General features: G+C 35.3%; 1 protein-coding gene across 2 annotated transcripts in view; it reads left to right on the top strand.

Moving 5' to 3' along the window:
* Positions 1-15,897, top strand: part of NRD1 (nardilysin (N-arginine dibasic convertase)) — a 54,703-nt gene that overhangs the window by 5,990 nt on the left and 32,816 nt on the right. The window contains exons 2-7 of one of the 2 annotated variants that reach the window (XM_012722257.1): positions 2,560-2,875; positions 5,665-5,798; positions 6,678-6,747; positions 6,905-6,986; positions 7,884-8,037; positions 12,353-12,426. In XM_012722257.1, the coding sequence (XP_012577711.1) occupies positions 2,560-2,875; positions 5,665-5,798; positions 6,678-6,747; positions 6,905-6,986; positions 7,884-8,037; positions 12,353-12,426 (830 nt within the window). The remainder of the gene's footprint in view (positions 1-2,559; positions 2,876-5,664; positions 5,799-6,677; positions 6,748-6,904; positions 6,987-7,883; positions 8,038-12,352; positions 12,427-15,897) is intronic. The other variant, XM_012722256.1, reaches the window with a different exon arrangement.

The following is a 15,897-nucleotide window of genomic DNA, read 5'->3' as shown; positions in this document are numbered from 1 at the left end:
TCAGGGTTTGTCTATGTTGTAGCATGTTATCAGTGCTGCTTTTTTTTTTCTTTTTTCGAGTAATAGTTTGTTGTATGGATTTTTTTTTTATCCACTCAACAGTTGATGGACAGCTTTGGCCTATTAAGAATATGCTATGAGGCCCTCCCTGGTGGCGCAGCGGGTTAAAGCACTGCACTAAGAAACAAGCCACTTCCGCATGAGTTCGATCCCCGCCTGCCCGGGAGGAGATCCACATGGCGAGGCAGACCTCTCCTGACCCGCCCGCTGCTCCTCTCAGCAGTGTACTTCGTCGATCTGCCTGTTCTGCTCCCCACTCTGTCTCTGGTGAATCCTCTCACCCTCCGCATCTCTGGCCTGTACCCCAGTTCTGTATGAATAAATAAATCTTTAAAAAAAAAAAAAGAATATGCTATGAATAGTTATGTTAAAAAACATATATTTTCATTTTTCTTGATTATATAATGAATAGGAGTAGAATTGATGGATCATGAAGAAATTGTTTATTTAAGGATCTATCTGTTTATTTAAGGATCTAAAGTGGTTGTACCATTTACATCCCCCTTAGCAGTGTATGAAAATTCCAATTTCTCTACAGTGTCACCAGCACTGTATTTTTTATTATAGCTGCCCTACTGTGTACCTCATTGTGATTTGCATTTCTCTGTGGTCTAATGATGTTAAGGTTTTTTTTTCACATACCTGTTGGTCTTCTTATACTATATGTGTCTTCCTTAGAGAAAAATATATTCAAATCCCTTTGCTCTTCTAAACCAGTGTTACCCTAGTAATTATTTTTTTTTCCTTTAAGTAGTAATAGTTCTTTGTACATTTTAGATATAAGTCTCTAGGTAAATGATTTGCAAGATGTACTCCTAATGGTATCCTTTGAAGCTCAAAAGTTTTAATCGTGTTGTCTGGTTTATTTTTCATTTGTTGCTTGTGCTTTTGGTGTCATATCTAAGATGTTTTATTATTTTTGTGTAGTGCCCTTGGTGATCTAACATATAGTTAGTTCTCTGGCAGATCTTTGTGACTTCTCTATGGTCAGGCATATCAAGTAAATCCAGCTGTTTTCTTTTATCTTTGCTTTTCAGTATGTTTTTTAGTTGTAGGACATTTCTTTGAAAACAAAACAACTTTTCTTCCTCTGCTTTCTTTTGAAATTACTATATAAAATGGGAGAAACTGGTTCTGTGTTGAAAGACTTCACTACAGTATTATTCTTAGCTTTTTGTCTTCCTTTTCACATGAAGAATGACATATATGGTTAGAGGGTGTGCCCCTAATTTTAATCTTTTTTCAATCCAGCCTGCTGACACAATATTTTGCAGTGTTTTTGGCTAGTGCAGTAAACAGTGCATGTCACACTTTGCCTTTTAGGGGAAATATTTCTAAAAATTTTTTTTAAAGATTTATTTATTTATGCATATAGAACTGGGTACAGGCCAGAGGTACTGGGGGGGTTAGAGGATTCACCAGAGGCAGAGTGGGGAGCAGAATAGGCAAATTTACTGAAATACACTGCTAAAGGGGAGCAGCAGGTGGGTCAGGAAAGGTCTGCCACACCTCCCTGAGGTGGGGTCACCTCCCTGGCCAGGGGTGGAACTTGTGCTGCAGTGGCTGTGGTAGCTTCATAGTGCTGTGCTTTAACCCATTGCACCACCAGGGGAGGCCCTTGGGGGAATATTTCTATTCTTCAATTCAGAGACTTCCATTCAAAGAGTATTAACAAGCTGTTTCCAAACAACTCTTTTCACAGTGATCAGTTGAGTTGCATGAATTCTTTAATTTGCGTATCAGCACTTTGTCAGATGTGTTATGTGTAAATATTTTCTCCTATTCAGTAGGTTGTCTGTTATACTGATTGTTTCTTTCTGTGTGCAGAAGCTTTTTGGTTTGATGTAATTTCATTTGTTTATATTTGCTTTTGCTTCTCTTGCCAGTGGAGAAGTCTACAAAGACTTTTTGAAGCCAGTGTTGTGGAATGTTTTTCCTGTTTTTTTTCTTTATATTATAGTTCATGCCCATGTCTTTAATCCAAACTAAATTAATTTTGACATGCCCTATTGCTGTTTGGTTTATTATTTGGCACAGAGGGACAAATAAGTGAATGAAGTTCTTTAATTATCATTTGCAAAATTATAAGACTGTTATATTTGAAATATGTCTAAGAAAGGTTTTCAGCTTTTAGTTAAGTGGTAGATAATAATAATAAATTCAAAAATGAGTAGCTTTAAAGTCTAGAGTCTACTTGTGCTCTTCCTTGTGTTTTCCTGCCATATCTTCCTATGTTCTCCCCCATGAATTTGTCATTCCTTTGCTTAGTTTTTTATACCATACACACACATCAAAGCAATATGTTGTTTACTTCATATGTTGTTTTGGCTGTATATGAATGATATTCATATGGCATGTAAATCCTCTTTTTTTGCTATTTTCAATCAATTTTTAAAAATTCATTATGGTTGTAGCTTGTTGAATTATGCATTTCTCTGTTTTATAATAGCCTATATGTGAAAAAAAAATTCCATAGTGTGGTTTTTGTTGTTGTTTTAGATACATCAAATTACGGAATGGCTTGCAGGCACTTTTGATTTCAGACCTAAGTAATATGGAAGGAAAGATGGGAGATGCAACAGATGATGAAGAGGAAGAAGAGGAAGGAGAAGATGATGACGATGATGACGACGACGATGATGACGATGATGAAGATTCTGGAGCAGAAATAGAAGATGATGAAGAAGAAGGGTTTGAAGAAGAAGATGAGTTTGATGATGAAGAAGAACATGATGATGACCTTGATACTGAAGATAATGAATTGGAAGAATTAGAAGAGAGGCCAGAAGCTAGAAAGAAGACCACTGAAAAACAGGTGTGAGTCTTGTCTATTATTATTTTTCCTAATTTGGTGATATTTTGGGATAAGTTCTGACCTCAGGTTTTACTTCTTATTAGCAAAAAGAAAGTATATTCCTTTTGTTGTCAGGAAAGGTCTGTTTTTTCCATGTAAGACTAATTTTTAAAAACATTTGCCCTGATTATGAAAGTGCCCTGATTATGAAAGTGACAAAGGCATATACAACTTAATAGAAAATAAAGAAAAACAAAAATGTAAAAATGACCCATAACTCTGAGGTAATCACAGATACTATTTTTATATGTATTTGTACATTATATGTATTAAAAGCAAATGCCGGGATGAGGAACTACATAATTCTTAACTTGAAATAGAGGAATAGGAGAGCATAATATCAGAGACACTGATAAAAATAAAATGAAAAGAACATGGCGAACGTAGAGTCCTCATCTGGATGAGTCCTAAGAATCTTCATATGGGTGATTTCTGTCTAAGTAATTGCATATGATTTACCTCTTCTTATGAAAAAGTACCAGAAGTCAGGACAAATACATAAAATTGGAAGAATTAAAATATAATTGGGGAATTGAGATTTGTTTGTATAATATTATAAATATTAATAATAGATAAGTTAGTCTTGATAATGAGAATTTCACTTTGGCTGTCTTGAAAATTATCTCCATTTTGCATTATAGATTACTCATATTAGAGGATAATATTTTGGAAGCAGCAACATGAAATTAATCAGCAGTTGTTTGTTAAAGCTACTTGGCATACAGTTGACATGGTACAGTTCACATATAAATAAAGTCCAGATTAGTAAGACTAAATTTAAAGATCAAATGTGTAGTATTGTAATATTTAAAGATGTGAAGATATGCAAATAGTTGATAGTTTTAAATAAGTACTTTGATACTCTTCTTTGAGGAAAATCAGTTTTCAAAAGAAGGTGATATACTGGTTCTTTCACCGAGTTGTTGGGGGAGAATTGAGTCATGCTTTTAAGAAACTTTTGGGTTCCTGCTATTCATACTATGATACCTGTTTCAGGTAGCATTATAGGTCAAGAGGTTTTAGCTTGGAAAGTTTTAAAAATGAAAATCAAAGTACTGGAAAAAATGTATGTATATGCTACTTGGTCATCTGTAATATGGTCTTAATAAATATATTGGAAATTAATAATTCTACTTTTAATTTAACATAGATCTAATATTTCCAAATAGAAAGATAAAAGAAAGGAAGAAGTTCTAAAAAAATCACAGGGTCAAGGAAAAGAACATTAACAAAAAACAAGAGTTTTAACTCTGGCTCTGTCCCTGTCTTTCTGGAGACCTATTTAAATTTTTTTTTCTCATTTCTAAAACAAGATGATTAAATTACATGTTTTTTGAGATCTGTTTTAGCTCTTTGCAAAAAGAAAGTATATTTCTTTTGATATTCAATAAAAGTGTTTATTTTGTATAAAGACTGATTTTAAAAACACTGTGCTCTGGGCCTCCCTGGTGGCCTAGAGGCTTAAGCATCAGTGCTAATCACGCTATGTAGCCAGCCACCACATCATGAGTTCTATCCAGGCCAGGGGCTAACCCACATGATACAGTAGACCTGTCCTCCTGTCTCACGTGCTGCTCCTCTCAGCAGTATACTTCAAGCTTGCCTGTTCTGCTTCTTACTCCATTCCACTCTAGTGAATCCTCGCCTCACCCCCAACACACCTCTGACCTACATCCCCGTTCTTGTATGCATAAATAAAGTAAATCTTTGAAAAAAAATTTTGTTCTAATTGTGAAAGTGATGTGTAAGTCTTACCTCTGAGACTTATAACTTTACAACTGAGTCTTTATACATCTCTTTTTATATCTATTTGTAGCTCTTCCTGTGCTTTGGGCATCTTTTTATCATCTAGCAATTAATAAGAAAAGTCTGGGGTTAAATTAAAAAATTGTTTGCAGAGCCAATTTTATTATCAAGGCATATTGAAATACCTTAGGTTTTTGAGCAATTGTTTCAATCCCTTTGACATTAAAGATATACTATCAGTATTTTGGTACCCTTTTTATTTTGCTTAGGTGGTGCAAACTAAATATTAACCTCTTCTAGAAGCAGCAAGGCCAGATTCCAGTGATCTGGAATTAATTAAAAAATGGATTAGATGCTATTTTTTGTTTTCTCAGAATTAGGTATTAATATATTACCCTGTAAGGTATTTGCAGTTAATTTTCTGGATCATATTGGGAAGAGTTGGAGCAAACTAATGTAGTTTGAAGAGAAGATCAAATTGTTTTAATTCAGGTGCAGTGGGTACACTTGTAAAAGATCCCATGATTGTATCAGTTTCAGTGGAAAATAGTTTATATCAATGAATAAATGTGTTTCCCAAAGGGAATTAAATAGTCTTGAAAAGAGATGGTGTAAGAGTAATACAGGGTTTTGCAGTGGTTTTATAATTTTTATTTGATAAATGTGAACCTTGTTTAAGTTAAATATAAACATTAATAAAGGAAGCAGCGAGAAAAAAATTTAAGGTTTTTGGAGAACATTTACTTAGTTAAAAAGTTAACTATTTTTCAGAGGCATCCTTTTTTTTTTTTTTTTTTAACATCCTCACTTTCCCCTTTTCCCCTTCTCCCAAAAGGAAATTGTTCTTTATCTGAAAGATTTGATAAATTAACAAGATTGACATTTAAATATGGTATATATTAAATTATGATTTGCTCTGGACTTTCTTAAGTCAATTGTCAGCTATGAATTTCAAGTATGAATTTCTTGGGTAGTTAATTCTCAAGTATGAATTTCTTTTCTAGCAATCGCAGAGCCTGTTTTTGCTGTGGTCAAAGCTGACTGATAGACTGTGGTTTAAGTCAACTTATACAAAAATGTCTTCAGCCCTGCTGGTCGAAACAAGAAATCTTTATGGGGTAGTTGGAGCTGAAAGCAGGTTAGGCACCTATTAACCATCACAGAACAGGTTAGACTGTGGTTTGAAGAAGTAGATATTTCCCTCGTATTTTAACTCAGTTTATGTATTTAAGTCTTTAAAATGAGATTTTCAGTATCAAGTGAGGCTGTTTGGTTCTTCTAATACTCTATTTTCTGACACATGGTTAGTCTTTATACCAAGTACATGCTATCTTTTTGAAACTTTAGAAAGCTTTTATCATTTATCAAAACAATTGGTCATCTTAAAATTGATACTTGGATAATTTGGGAAAGTTAGTAATTCAACTTCCTATTCTCAAGGATTTGAATAGACCATTGTTCTCTCCTCTTGTGTGTCTTTTCATAATGGTATGCCCTATTTATTTTAAATGCAGTTTGGTATACCTCTGGATCATCTATTTTGCTTAAAACTTTGATTTTTTCCCCAAGGTATTGAAAAATATCTATTGTTAAGTAATGTGTCTGTGTATTTATGTCTTCAATAAGAAGAACTAAAAAGCCTCTTTAAAATTTAGTTCTGTTTTTTAAAAAATTTTCTTTTTTTAACAATTTACTTAACATTATCTTTGTTAGCTGTTTTCCTGACTTTATTTTATGCCCTGTTTTAATAAAACAGTTTTCTAAGTAATATATTGAGAAATTTAACATGTAATAACTGAGTTACTGAACTCAGCCTTTACTTGTTTAGAGGTAGTGATAACCTATATAGGTACGTTATTTCTGCAGATTTCCAAAACCTAGTAAATCAGGAAACAAGCTTGGTTCAGAACTCTAAAATGCTGACAGGAAATGATATTTGGGTGGGTTTGCCAGTTCCCTTTCCTTTTTTTTTTCCCCTTTTTTTTTTTTTTCTGTCTGTTTCTGCTTTTTCCCTTAGGTCTGCACCTGTTCAGCATTTGGCAGTATGGCAAGAGGAGGAGCAGCAAAGTGAAACTGACACAGTTCTGGTGAGTTTCACTTTGCTGCTCCTCCTGATTCTCAGGGAAAGAATTTTGTTGCTTCTTTATTGGAAAACATCCATCTTCAAATGAATCCTTAAAGTAAAATGACAACATTATTCCTTTAGGATTGACTCATTATTTGTATGTGTTCTACTTACTCCAGTCTGCAGCTGCTCTTTGTGTTGGAGTTGGGAGTTTTGCTGATCCAGATGACCTACCTGGCCTGGCACACTTTTTGGAGCACAGTAAGATCTTTGTAAAATATTCCAGGGCATATTTTTTCCTCCATATTTCTTTAAATTGATTTCAAAGATAAGTAGCTAGTTTGATAGATTTCTATATTATGTTTAATGAGAAAAAAGGCTAAGAAAGTTATGACTATCATAAAGGAAGACTTAGTATTAATCTCTTTGCAAATACTTGCTTTGAGAATTAGAATCAAGTCACTCAGAAAACTATTACATTTTATTATTCAGATATGGTAAGTCCAAGATTAGGAGAGAAGTAACCAATATTAGGAGTTTAGAGTGTTAGGAGGGACAATCTATTCAGGGCTAGCAAGGCCCCAACATATCAAAGCATTAGAAATAGAGAATATAAAAAAAGATTAAAAACAAGAGAAAATCTTCAGTTTTAACCATATTATACCCAATTAAAACTTTTGTGGATACTGTGCAATTATGTAAGTATTTAAATTCTTATTTATTTTTCTGATTTACATTTTTAAAATTCTGGTTCTGAGTTACTATGTGAGGGTAAACTTCTTTATAGATTTTATAGTAACAGTTATTCTGTTTATTTTGACCTTTTTATAAATACATTTTATATTTCTTAAAGTTTCTTGTGCGGAATGGACGATGATGAGGGGTCAGGCGGGCTGGTGGTAGGTGAACTACAGGGACTCCACTTGAGATAAATCATATAGTGTCCAAAAATTAACAGTGACGTAAGGAAATTACTTCATCTAAAAATTTTTTAAAAAGGTTTTTTTGTATATAAAATATATAATAAATATGTAATAAAGACTATTATCTAGATATAAGCATTGATGAAGCTATTAGTATATTAGTTTTGTTTTTGTGTATGAGAAATTTCATGTTTGATAAATGGGTAGCTTATCTTTGTGTTCTCTTTCCATTTAGTGGTATTTATGGGTAGTTTGAAGTATCCAGATGAGAATGGGTTTGATGCCTTCCTCAAGAAACATGGAGGTAGTGATAATGCTTCAACTGATTGTGAACGTACAGTGTTTCAATTTGATGTCCAGAGAAAATATTTCAAGGAAGCCCTGGATAGGTAACTAACTTGAAATATGTTTTTTGACTCTTTTAAGCCACCCTAAAAATGGAAATATTGGGCATTATGGTATTTCTTTTCAAGTAGTTCTCTCATTCTGGAGAATGGTCACATTGTTGGAGAAGACAGCAGGTGTTATAAATACCCTTTTGTTCTTGTTCTGTAATGCTCTTTAATCTTTTAATTAACGATTAAACTGAAATCCATAATTACTTGAGTTTGTAAATAATGTATTCTCAGTTGACTAATGCAAAGGGAAAATTAGAGAACAGGGATTGGGTGATTGCTCTGTATTTTATAATATAAAGAAAATTGTGGTTAGTGTTTTGGTATATAGCCATTATATCTTTTAATGTATATGGGATCATAGTCTTAATAATCTTTTCTATTTTTGAATATGATATATCATTTTTATGTATCATTATATAACAGGCATAATTTTAAGTGATTGTGAGTATTATTTGCATTGTATAGAATACCATACCATAGTTATGTATTACCACATTTAATTTTTCTACTTTTCTAATATTGTTATGCTGTGATGAAAATCCTAATATATTCCTAGTTATTTCTTTTAGTCTAATAAGTGAAATTGCTGAATATATTTTTAGGTATCTTAAAACATTTTAAAAGCATTTGATATGGGGTTCTCCTAGGTGGTGCAAGCGGTTAAAGTAAAGCACTATAAAGCTGTCCACAGCCACTGTGCCATAAGTTCCATCCCCTGCCCGGGAGGTGACCCTTATGGCATTGGCAAACCTCTCCTGTCTTGCCTGATGTTCACTGCTCCCCTCAGCAGTGTATTTCAGTCAGTCTCTACTGCTTTCCACTCTGTCTCTGGTGAATCCTCTCACCCCCCCCACACACACCTTTTGCCTGTACCCCAGTTCTTAGATGCATAAATAAATAACTTTTTTTAAAAAAAGCATTTGATATTGCAGAATTGTTTTCCAGAAAGCTTCTTTTGGTACATTAGTAGAATTTTGATACCACAAGCTTGTAAGCCACATTTTATACACAATTCTAGATAAATTTAACAATAGACAGTATGTTATTCATTAGTGAATAAATGGATAAATGACTGGTATGTAAGCCCTTTAATGACAGAGATTTTTGTCTTTTTTGTTGTTGATATAGCTCCATCAAAGTAGATACTCAGTTATTTGTTGAGGGGATATTTGTTGAATGAACAGGTTCTCTATAGAATATGTTATCAAAAAACCAAAACACAAATGACCAAAAAAAGTGTCAAGACATGATAAAAGTCCATTTTTTTTCTTTTTTTAAAGATTGACTTATTTATGCATTTAGAACTACAGTACAGGCCAAAGGTGCAGGGTTGGTGAGTGTTCACCAGAGACAAGAGTAGGGAGCAGAACAGGCAGATTGATGAAGAACACTGTTGAGGGGAGCAGCGGGCAAGACAGGAGAGGTCTGCCATGTCATGTGGGTCACCTCCATGGCCAGGGATCAAACTTGTACTGCAGTGGCTGTGGAGAGCTTGGTAGTACTGTGCTTTACCTGTCATACCACTAGGGAGGGCCCAAATGTACAGTTTTCTTAACTGAATTAAGGAATAAAAGTGGAATTTCTACATTTAAAGTTCAGAAACAAAATTATATTGTTTAGAACATGCACTTTAAGTGGGGGTGATACTGTTATTTTTGGTGGCAAAATTTTATTCTTTGTGGGGGTTATAGAACTATTCCATATTTTAGTGGTTTGTGGCCCTCCAAAACTTAATCCTACCTGGTGAATTAAATAGTATTTTAATTTCTCCAAATTTTCTCAAGTATCACATAAGCACCATTTAAACTGACAGTGACTTCATGGAAGAGAGACAAAACAAAAACAAGGTCAGTGCTACAAAACTCTGGTGGTGAGATGATTGGAGGTCTTTCAAATGATTTTGTGATCCTGAAGTCATTGTAGAGATGGTCTACAGGTGACAATTGCCGTTTGTTGCCTTATAGTTTTGTTTGTTCGTTGGTGCTTTTGTTTGTACTTTGGCTTTTAGAATTATTTTATTCTCTTTTATTATACAACTCAACAAGTTATTTTACCCATTACTAATTATACCAAGTTTGAAGAAGGGAAAAAGTAGCATTGTGGGCTCTCCTTGGTGGTGCAACAGGTTAAAGTACTGTATTATGAAGCTTTATGAAGCCATTGCAGCACAAGTTTGATCCCCAGCCAGGGAGCTGACCCACATGGCGTGGCAGACCTCTCCTGACCCGCCCACTGCTCCTGTCAGCATTGTACTTCGTCACTCTGCCTGTTCTGTTACCCATTCTGTCTCTGGTGAATCTTCTCACCCACCACACCTCTGGCCTGTACCCCAGAAAATTCGGAGAAATTAAAATACTATTTGATTCACCAGGTAGGATTAAGTTTTAGAGGGCCACAAACCACAATAATATGGAATAGTACTTCAGCCCCCACAAAGAATAAATAAAGCATAAATAAATCAATCTTTTTTTTTTTTTAAAAAGCAGCATTGTAATGAATAAATATTAGTAAAGTAATATGTTAGGTTAAGCAAAAGTTTAAAAATTACTAAATATTATGGGATATAAATTGTTTTACTTTTTGGAATGATAAATTTGATTAATTCTTAAGAAATTTGACTGCATTGCTGTTATACAAATGGATAATGTTGTTTCATAAATTTGTAATTTTTACTTTTTTTTTTTAAAGATTTATTTATTTGTGCATACAGTGGGGTATAAGCCAGGGGCTCAGGGGCAGCGAGAGGCTTCACCAGAGACTGAGAGGGGAGCAGAACAGACAGATCGATGAAGTACACTGCTGAGGGGAGCAGTGGGCGGGTCAGGAGAGGTCTGCCACGCCATGTAGTCACCTCCGGGGCAGGCGGGGGTCGAACTCATGCGAAAGGGCTTTAGATTCTCAGTGCTGTGCTTTAACCCACTGCGCCACCAGGGAGGGCCCCTGTTTTTGTTTTTTAATATAATTCATCTACTTATATAAATCATGCATCAAAAAATATGTCTCCATTTATAAAAGTAAAAATTACAGGCCTCCCTGGTGGGCGCAGTGGGTTAAAGCACAGCACTAAGAAGCGTAAGCCGCTTCCGCATGAGTTCGATTCCCGCCTGCCAGGGAAGAGATCCACATGGCAAGGCAGCCCTCCCCTGACCGGCCCCTGCTCCCCTCAGCAGTGTTCTTCGGCAATCTGCCTGTTCTGCTTCCCCTCTCTGTCTCTGGTGAATCCTCTCATCCTCCATATCTCTGGCCTGTACCCCAGTTCTGTATGAATAAATAAATAAATCTTAAAAAATAATAATAAAAAAATGAAAAAACATTTATAAAGTTAGATGAAATACTAATAGCCTTTAGCATTGTAACTTTTGATTTAAAATTTTAATTTAATCATTTATGACCCTACAGCATTACATAAACTGTGTACTTTTTTTTTGTTTTAGATTTATTTATTTATGCTTACAGAACTGGGGTACAAGCCAGAGGTGCAGGGGCTGTGAGAGAATTCACCAGAGACAGAGTAGGGAGCAGCATAGGCAGACTGAAAAAGTACACTGCTGAGGGGAGCAGCAGGTGGGTGAGGAGAGTTCTTCCACGCCATGTGGGTCACCTCCGGGACGGGGGGTTTAAACTTGTGCTGAAGTGGCTTTAGCTTCTCAGTGCTATGTTTACCCACTGCGCCACCAGGGAGGACCCAGACTGTGTACTTTTTATATATAAGGTCATGAATATACATATATTATAAAAATAAGACAGTGTATCTTTGTCTTATTCCTAGGGGAATGACTAGGAAAAAACTTCTGAGAATTCTCTTTAGAGCTGATAATGGTAAAAAAGCAGTTAAGGAGCATTGGTGTCTAGAAATACTTATGTAGGTGGTAAAACTATAAAAAAATATAGAGACATGGTTGTTGTGACTACATGATATTCCAGATATTAACTCTGAGGGTAAGGTAGGCACAGATGGCTTCTGAGTCTGATAGAGTCTGTTTTTTGACATGGGTGGTATCTACTCAGGTTTTTATGCATTAGTCTTATAAGTTTCTATTTTATGTATATTTATGATAGATATTATATAGTGGGAAAAAAGTAGTTTGTAGACTTTAAGTAAAGAAATAGAAATAGTATTTAGCAAAGTAGTATTTAGATTTTATTTGTAGCATTTTCTTTTTTAGCTTGACTTAGTGTCTAGTTCTAAATTTATCTAATAAAATAAAATACCTAATTTTATAATTATGAATTAAATTCTTCATTAAAAAATATTGACTGATAAAAGTGTTTACTGAACATAAATAAATGCCATTTTTGTTTTCAGATGGGCTCAGTTCTTCATCCATCCACTAATGATCAGAGATGCAATTGATCGGGAAGTTGAAGCTGTTGACAGTGGTAAGAGAAGGGTTTTATGTCTTACACTTTTTTTACTTCATTAAACCTGTTATTTAAAACATACATCAGGGGCCTCCCTGGTGGTTTAGGGGTTAAGTTTCAGTGCTATCATGCTACAGCCTATCGTGGTCACCTCTGGTATACTCCCCAGTTCTGCGCACACACATACACACAAACAAAAAGAAACATACATCATTATCTCTAGGCCAGAAAGACTAAATGAAATAGATGTATAATTTATTTATTTCTGAAGCTGTTTAATGTCTAATTCAGTGTAGATTTGAAATAATCAAAAGGATAATTAATTCAGTTTTTTCCAATAATTGTTTTTTGAGGGTTTTAATGTTGTGACTAATCTTACAGGAACAGGAGCCTAATTCTTTTTTGTTTTAAGTATGCTTTATTTTTTTTAAAGATTTACTTTTATTTATTTATACATACAAGAACTGGATATAGGCCAGAGATGTGTGGGGGTGAGAGTACTCACTAGAGGAAGAGTGGGGAGCAGAACAGGCTGACGTATTGAAAATACATTGCTGAGGAGAGCAGTGGGCAAGACAGAAGCGGTCTGCTCCACCATGTGGGTCAGCTCCCTGGCTGGCTAGGGATCCAACTGGTGCAGTAGTGGCTGGTGATTGCTTGATAGTACTGTCTTTAACCCGTATGCCACCAGGGATGCCCCCCCAAACCATCTTAAATCATATGGCAGAGTGTGTTCTCTAACTGTTCATATATTTATATTGTATGTTTTTCGGCTGTAAGAGGTCTTAAATCACTTTTTGTAAATATACTTAAATATATATTCTATTAGAGTCCTGTTGGCTGCTATAATAAATTGTCAGAAATTAGTGGTTTAAAATTACACAAATTAGGCCCTCCCTGGTGGAGCAGCAGGTTAAAGCACAGCACTGAGAATCTAAAGCCGCTTCTGCATGAGTTCGATTCCCACCTGCCCCGGAGGTGACCACATGGTGCGGCAGACCTCTCCTGACCCACCCGCTGCTCCCCCAACAGTGTACTTCCTCGATCTGCCTGTTCTGTTCCCCACTCTGTCTCTGGTGAAGCCTCTCACCGCCCCTGAGCCTCTGGCCTGTACCCCAGTTCTGTATGCACAAATAAATAAATCTTAAAAAAAAAAAATTACACAGATTAATTTTCTTAAATTTTGCAGCTCAGAAATCTAAATATTTTTTCAAGGCTTTATTTCTTTTGGCAAATGCAGAGGAGAATATTTTCTTGTCTTTTCTAGCTTCTAGCTTCCACTTATATTCCAAGATTCTGACTCTCATTTTTCTATCTTAGGTGTTGTCAGTGTAGAATCTTCTCTTAGATCTGGGTGTATATCCTTATATCTACTCTCTGACTTTGACTTCCCATTTATTTATTTATTTATATTTTTGATTACCCATTTATTAGGACCTTTGTGATTACATTGGGACCATATGCATAATCCAGAATAACCCCTTCCACAGGAGCCTTACCATAAAATCCTTTTTACTACAAAAGGTACCATATTCAAGCTTTTGGAGATTAGTATGTGGACATTTGGGCTGCTCATTATTTAGCCTATCACACAATAGACTTGTTTCTCCTGTGTTGTTGTCATTTGTAATTTGAAACTATATATTTTTTAGCTATTGAAGCTATTTGTGTTTATTTTACTCTCTCATCTTTCATTTGGGCTTTATGGTTTATAACGAAAATATTTTATTGAGTACATGGTCTTCTAGTTTCTTTCCATGTTTGTACATGTTATACTGCTTCCTTGGTGTGTGCTTTTTTCATGATAGACTATAATCAGTTTTCCTGTGATGACATTTGTTTCTCTTCAGTTCATTCCTCACATTTATAACCAGGATTAACTCATTAATGTTCAAACCTGTTGTCACTCTCATTGACCATCTATATAAGGAGTAATAACATTTATTAGGTACTATTTGTTTGCTACATTATTGTGGTTATTATTTTCCCCATTATTCTTATTTAATGTGTGATGAAACTGAGGCTTGGAGGGGCTAAATCGTTAACCTAAATTCCTAGAATCAATCATTGCCCCAAGACCACAATCAGTAATGACTACATGGTACCCTTTTGTGTGCACATACAATGCTGCTTCCTAAGCTCTTCTCAGACCTTCCTATATGTCTTTACCTAGGCTCTTCCAAAATGTCTATTCCTTTTATCTTTAGCCATTATCTTGCTATTGCTTTCATTCTGAGCTTTGTTCAACCATATTGACTGTTTTTTCAGAAGTGCTTATATTCTCCTTACCTTTTAAATGTTACTTCTTAGGATGCTTTGCACACTCACATTTTTCCCTAGAAAATTCTTGTTTGTCCCAAAGGCTCAGCTTGAGTCTGTCCCTGAGTTCATCCCCAAATAAATTCACACTAAAAAATAAGGCAAAATTAGTCTTGGTTGTAGTATGTATATGTTTTAATAATATGCAGTGTCTTAGAAGGATTTCATCATAGTGAATGTGATTTCTACTGGGCTCTAAATTCTTTTAATTATTAAATACTTGCATTGGCCTCTTTGCTAGCTTTGAATTTATTAAGGCATATATTCATTCATTCCTTGTCTTAACCTTTGAAATTATAATTTCCATATCTGGAAAACTCCCAGATAATCTTTTGACATTAGTCTCATATTATTTGGATTCCTGCTCAGTTGTTACTTTCTCAGAACAGCCTTCTATGATCAACATCTTATCATTTTACTTTTCCTTATCTGTATTATTTTTCTTGTGGCAGCTATCACTGACTGATTGATATGTTTGGAATCTATTTGTCACTTTATTTATTTTTTTATGTCTCATTGTAGAATGTAAGCTCCTTGAGAGCAGGGACTTGGTCCCTTTGATTCACATTTCTACTTCCAGCAGCTGTTTCAGTGGAACCTGCCACATTAGTAGATGCTCAATAAATATTTGTTGAAGGAATAGATTTTTTTAAAAAATAATTTATTATGCATATAGAACTGGGGTACAGGCTAGAGGAGCAAGGGTGGTAAGAAGATTCACCAGAGACAGAGTGGGGAGCAGAACAGGCAGATCAACAAAATACACTACGGAGAGGAGCAGAGGGTGAGACAGGAGAGGTCTGCTGCGCCATGTGGATCACCTCTGGGGCCTGCCCACTGAAGTGACAGTGGCTTACTTGCAGTGCTATGTCCTAACCCGTTGTGCCACCAGGGAAGGCCTGAAAGAATAGATCTTATTTATTTGATCATTGTAAGAATTTAATAAGCTAGGAATTATAATAACTCCATTTCACAGATTAAGAAGTAGAAAAAGGACCCTCCCTGGTGGCGCAGTGGGTTAAAGCACTGCACTAAGAAGCTAAAGCCACTTTAACATGAGTTCGATCCCCACCTGCCCCGGAGGAGATCCACATGGTGTGGCAGACCTCTCCTGACCCGCCTGCTGCTCCCCTCAGCAGTGTACTTCGTTGATCTGCCTGTTTTACTCCC

This window comes from Condylura cristata, unplaced genomic scaffold, assembly GCF_000260355.1.
Source record: "Condylura cristata isolate star-nosed mole 26May11 unplaced genomic scaffold, ConCri1.0 scaffold00008, whole genome shotgun sequence".
Lineage (NCBI taxonomy): Eukaryota > Metazoa > Chordata > Mammalia > Eulipotyphla > Talpidae > Condylura > Condylura cristata.
This window is presented reverse-complemented; position numbering and strand designations above follow the sequence as displayed.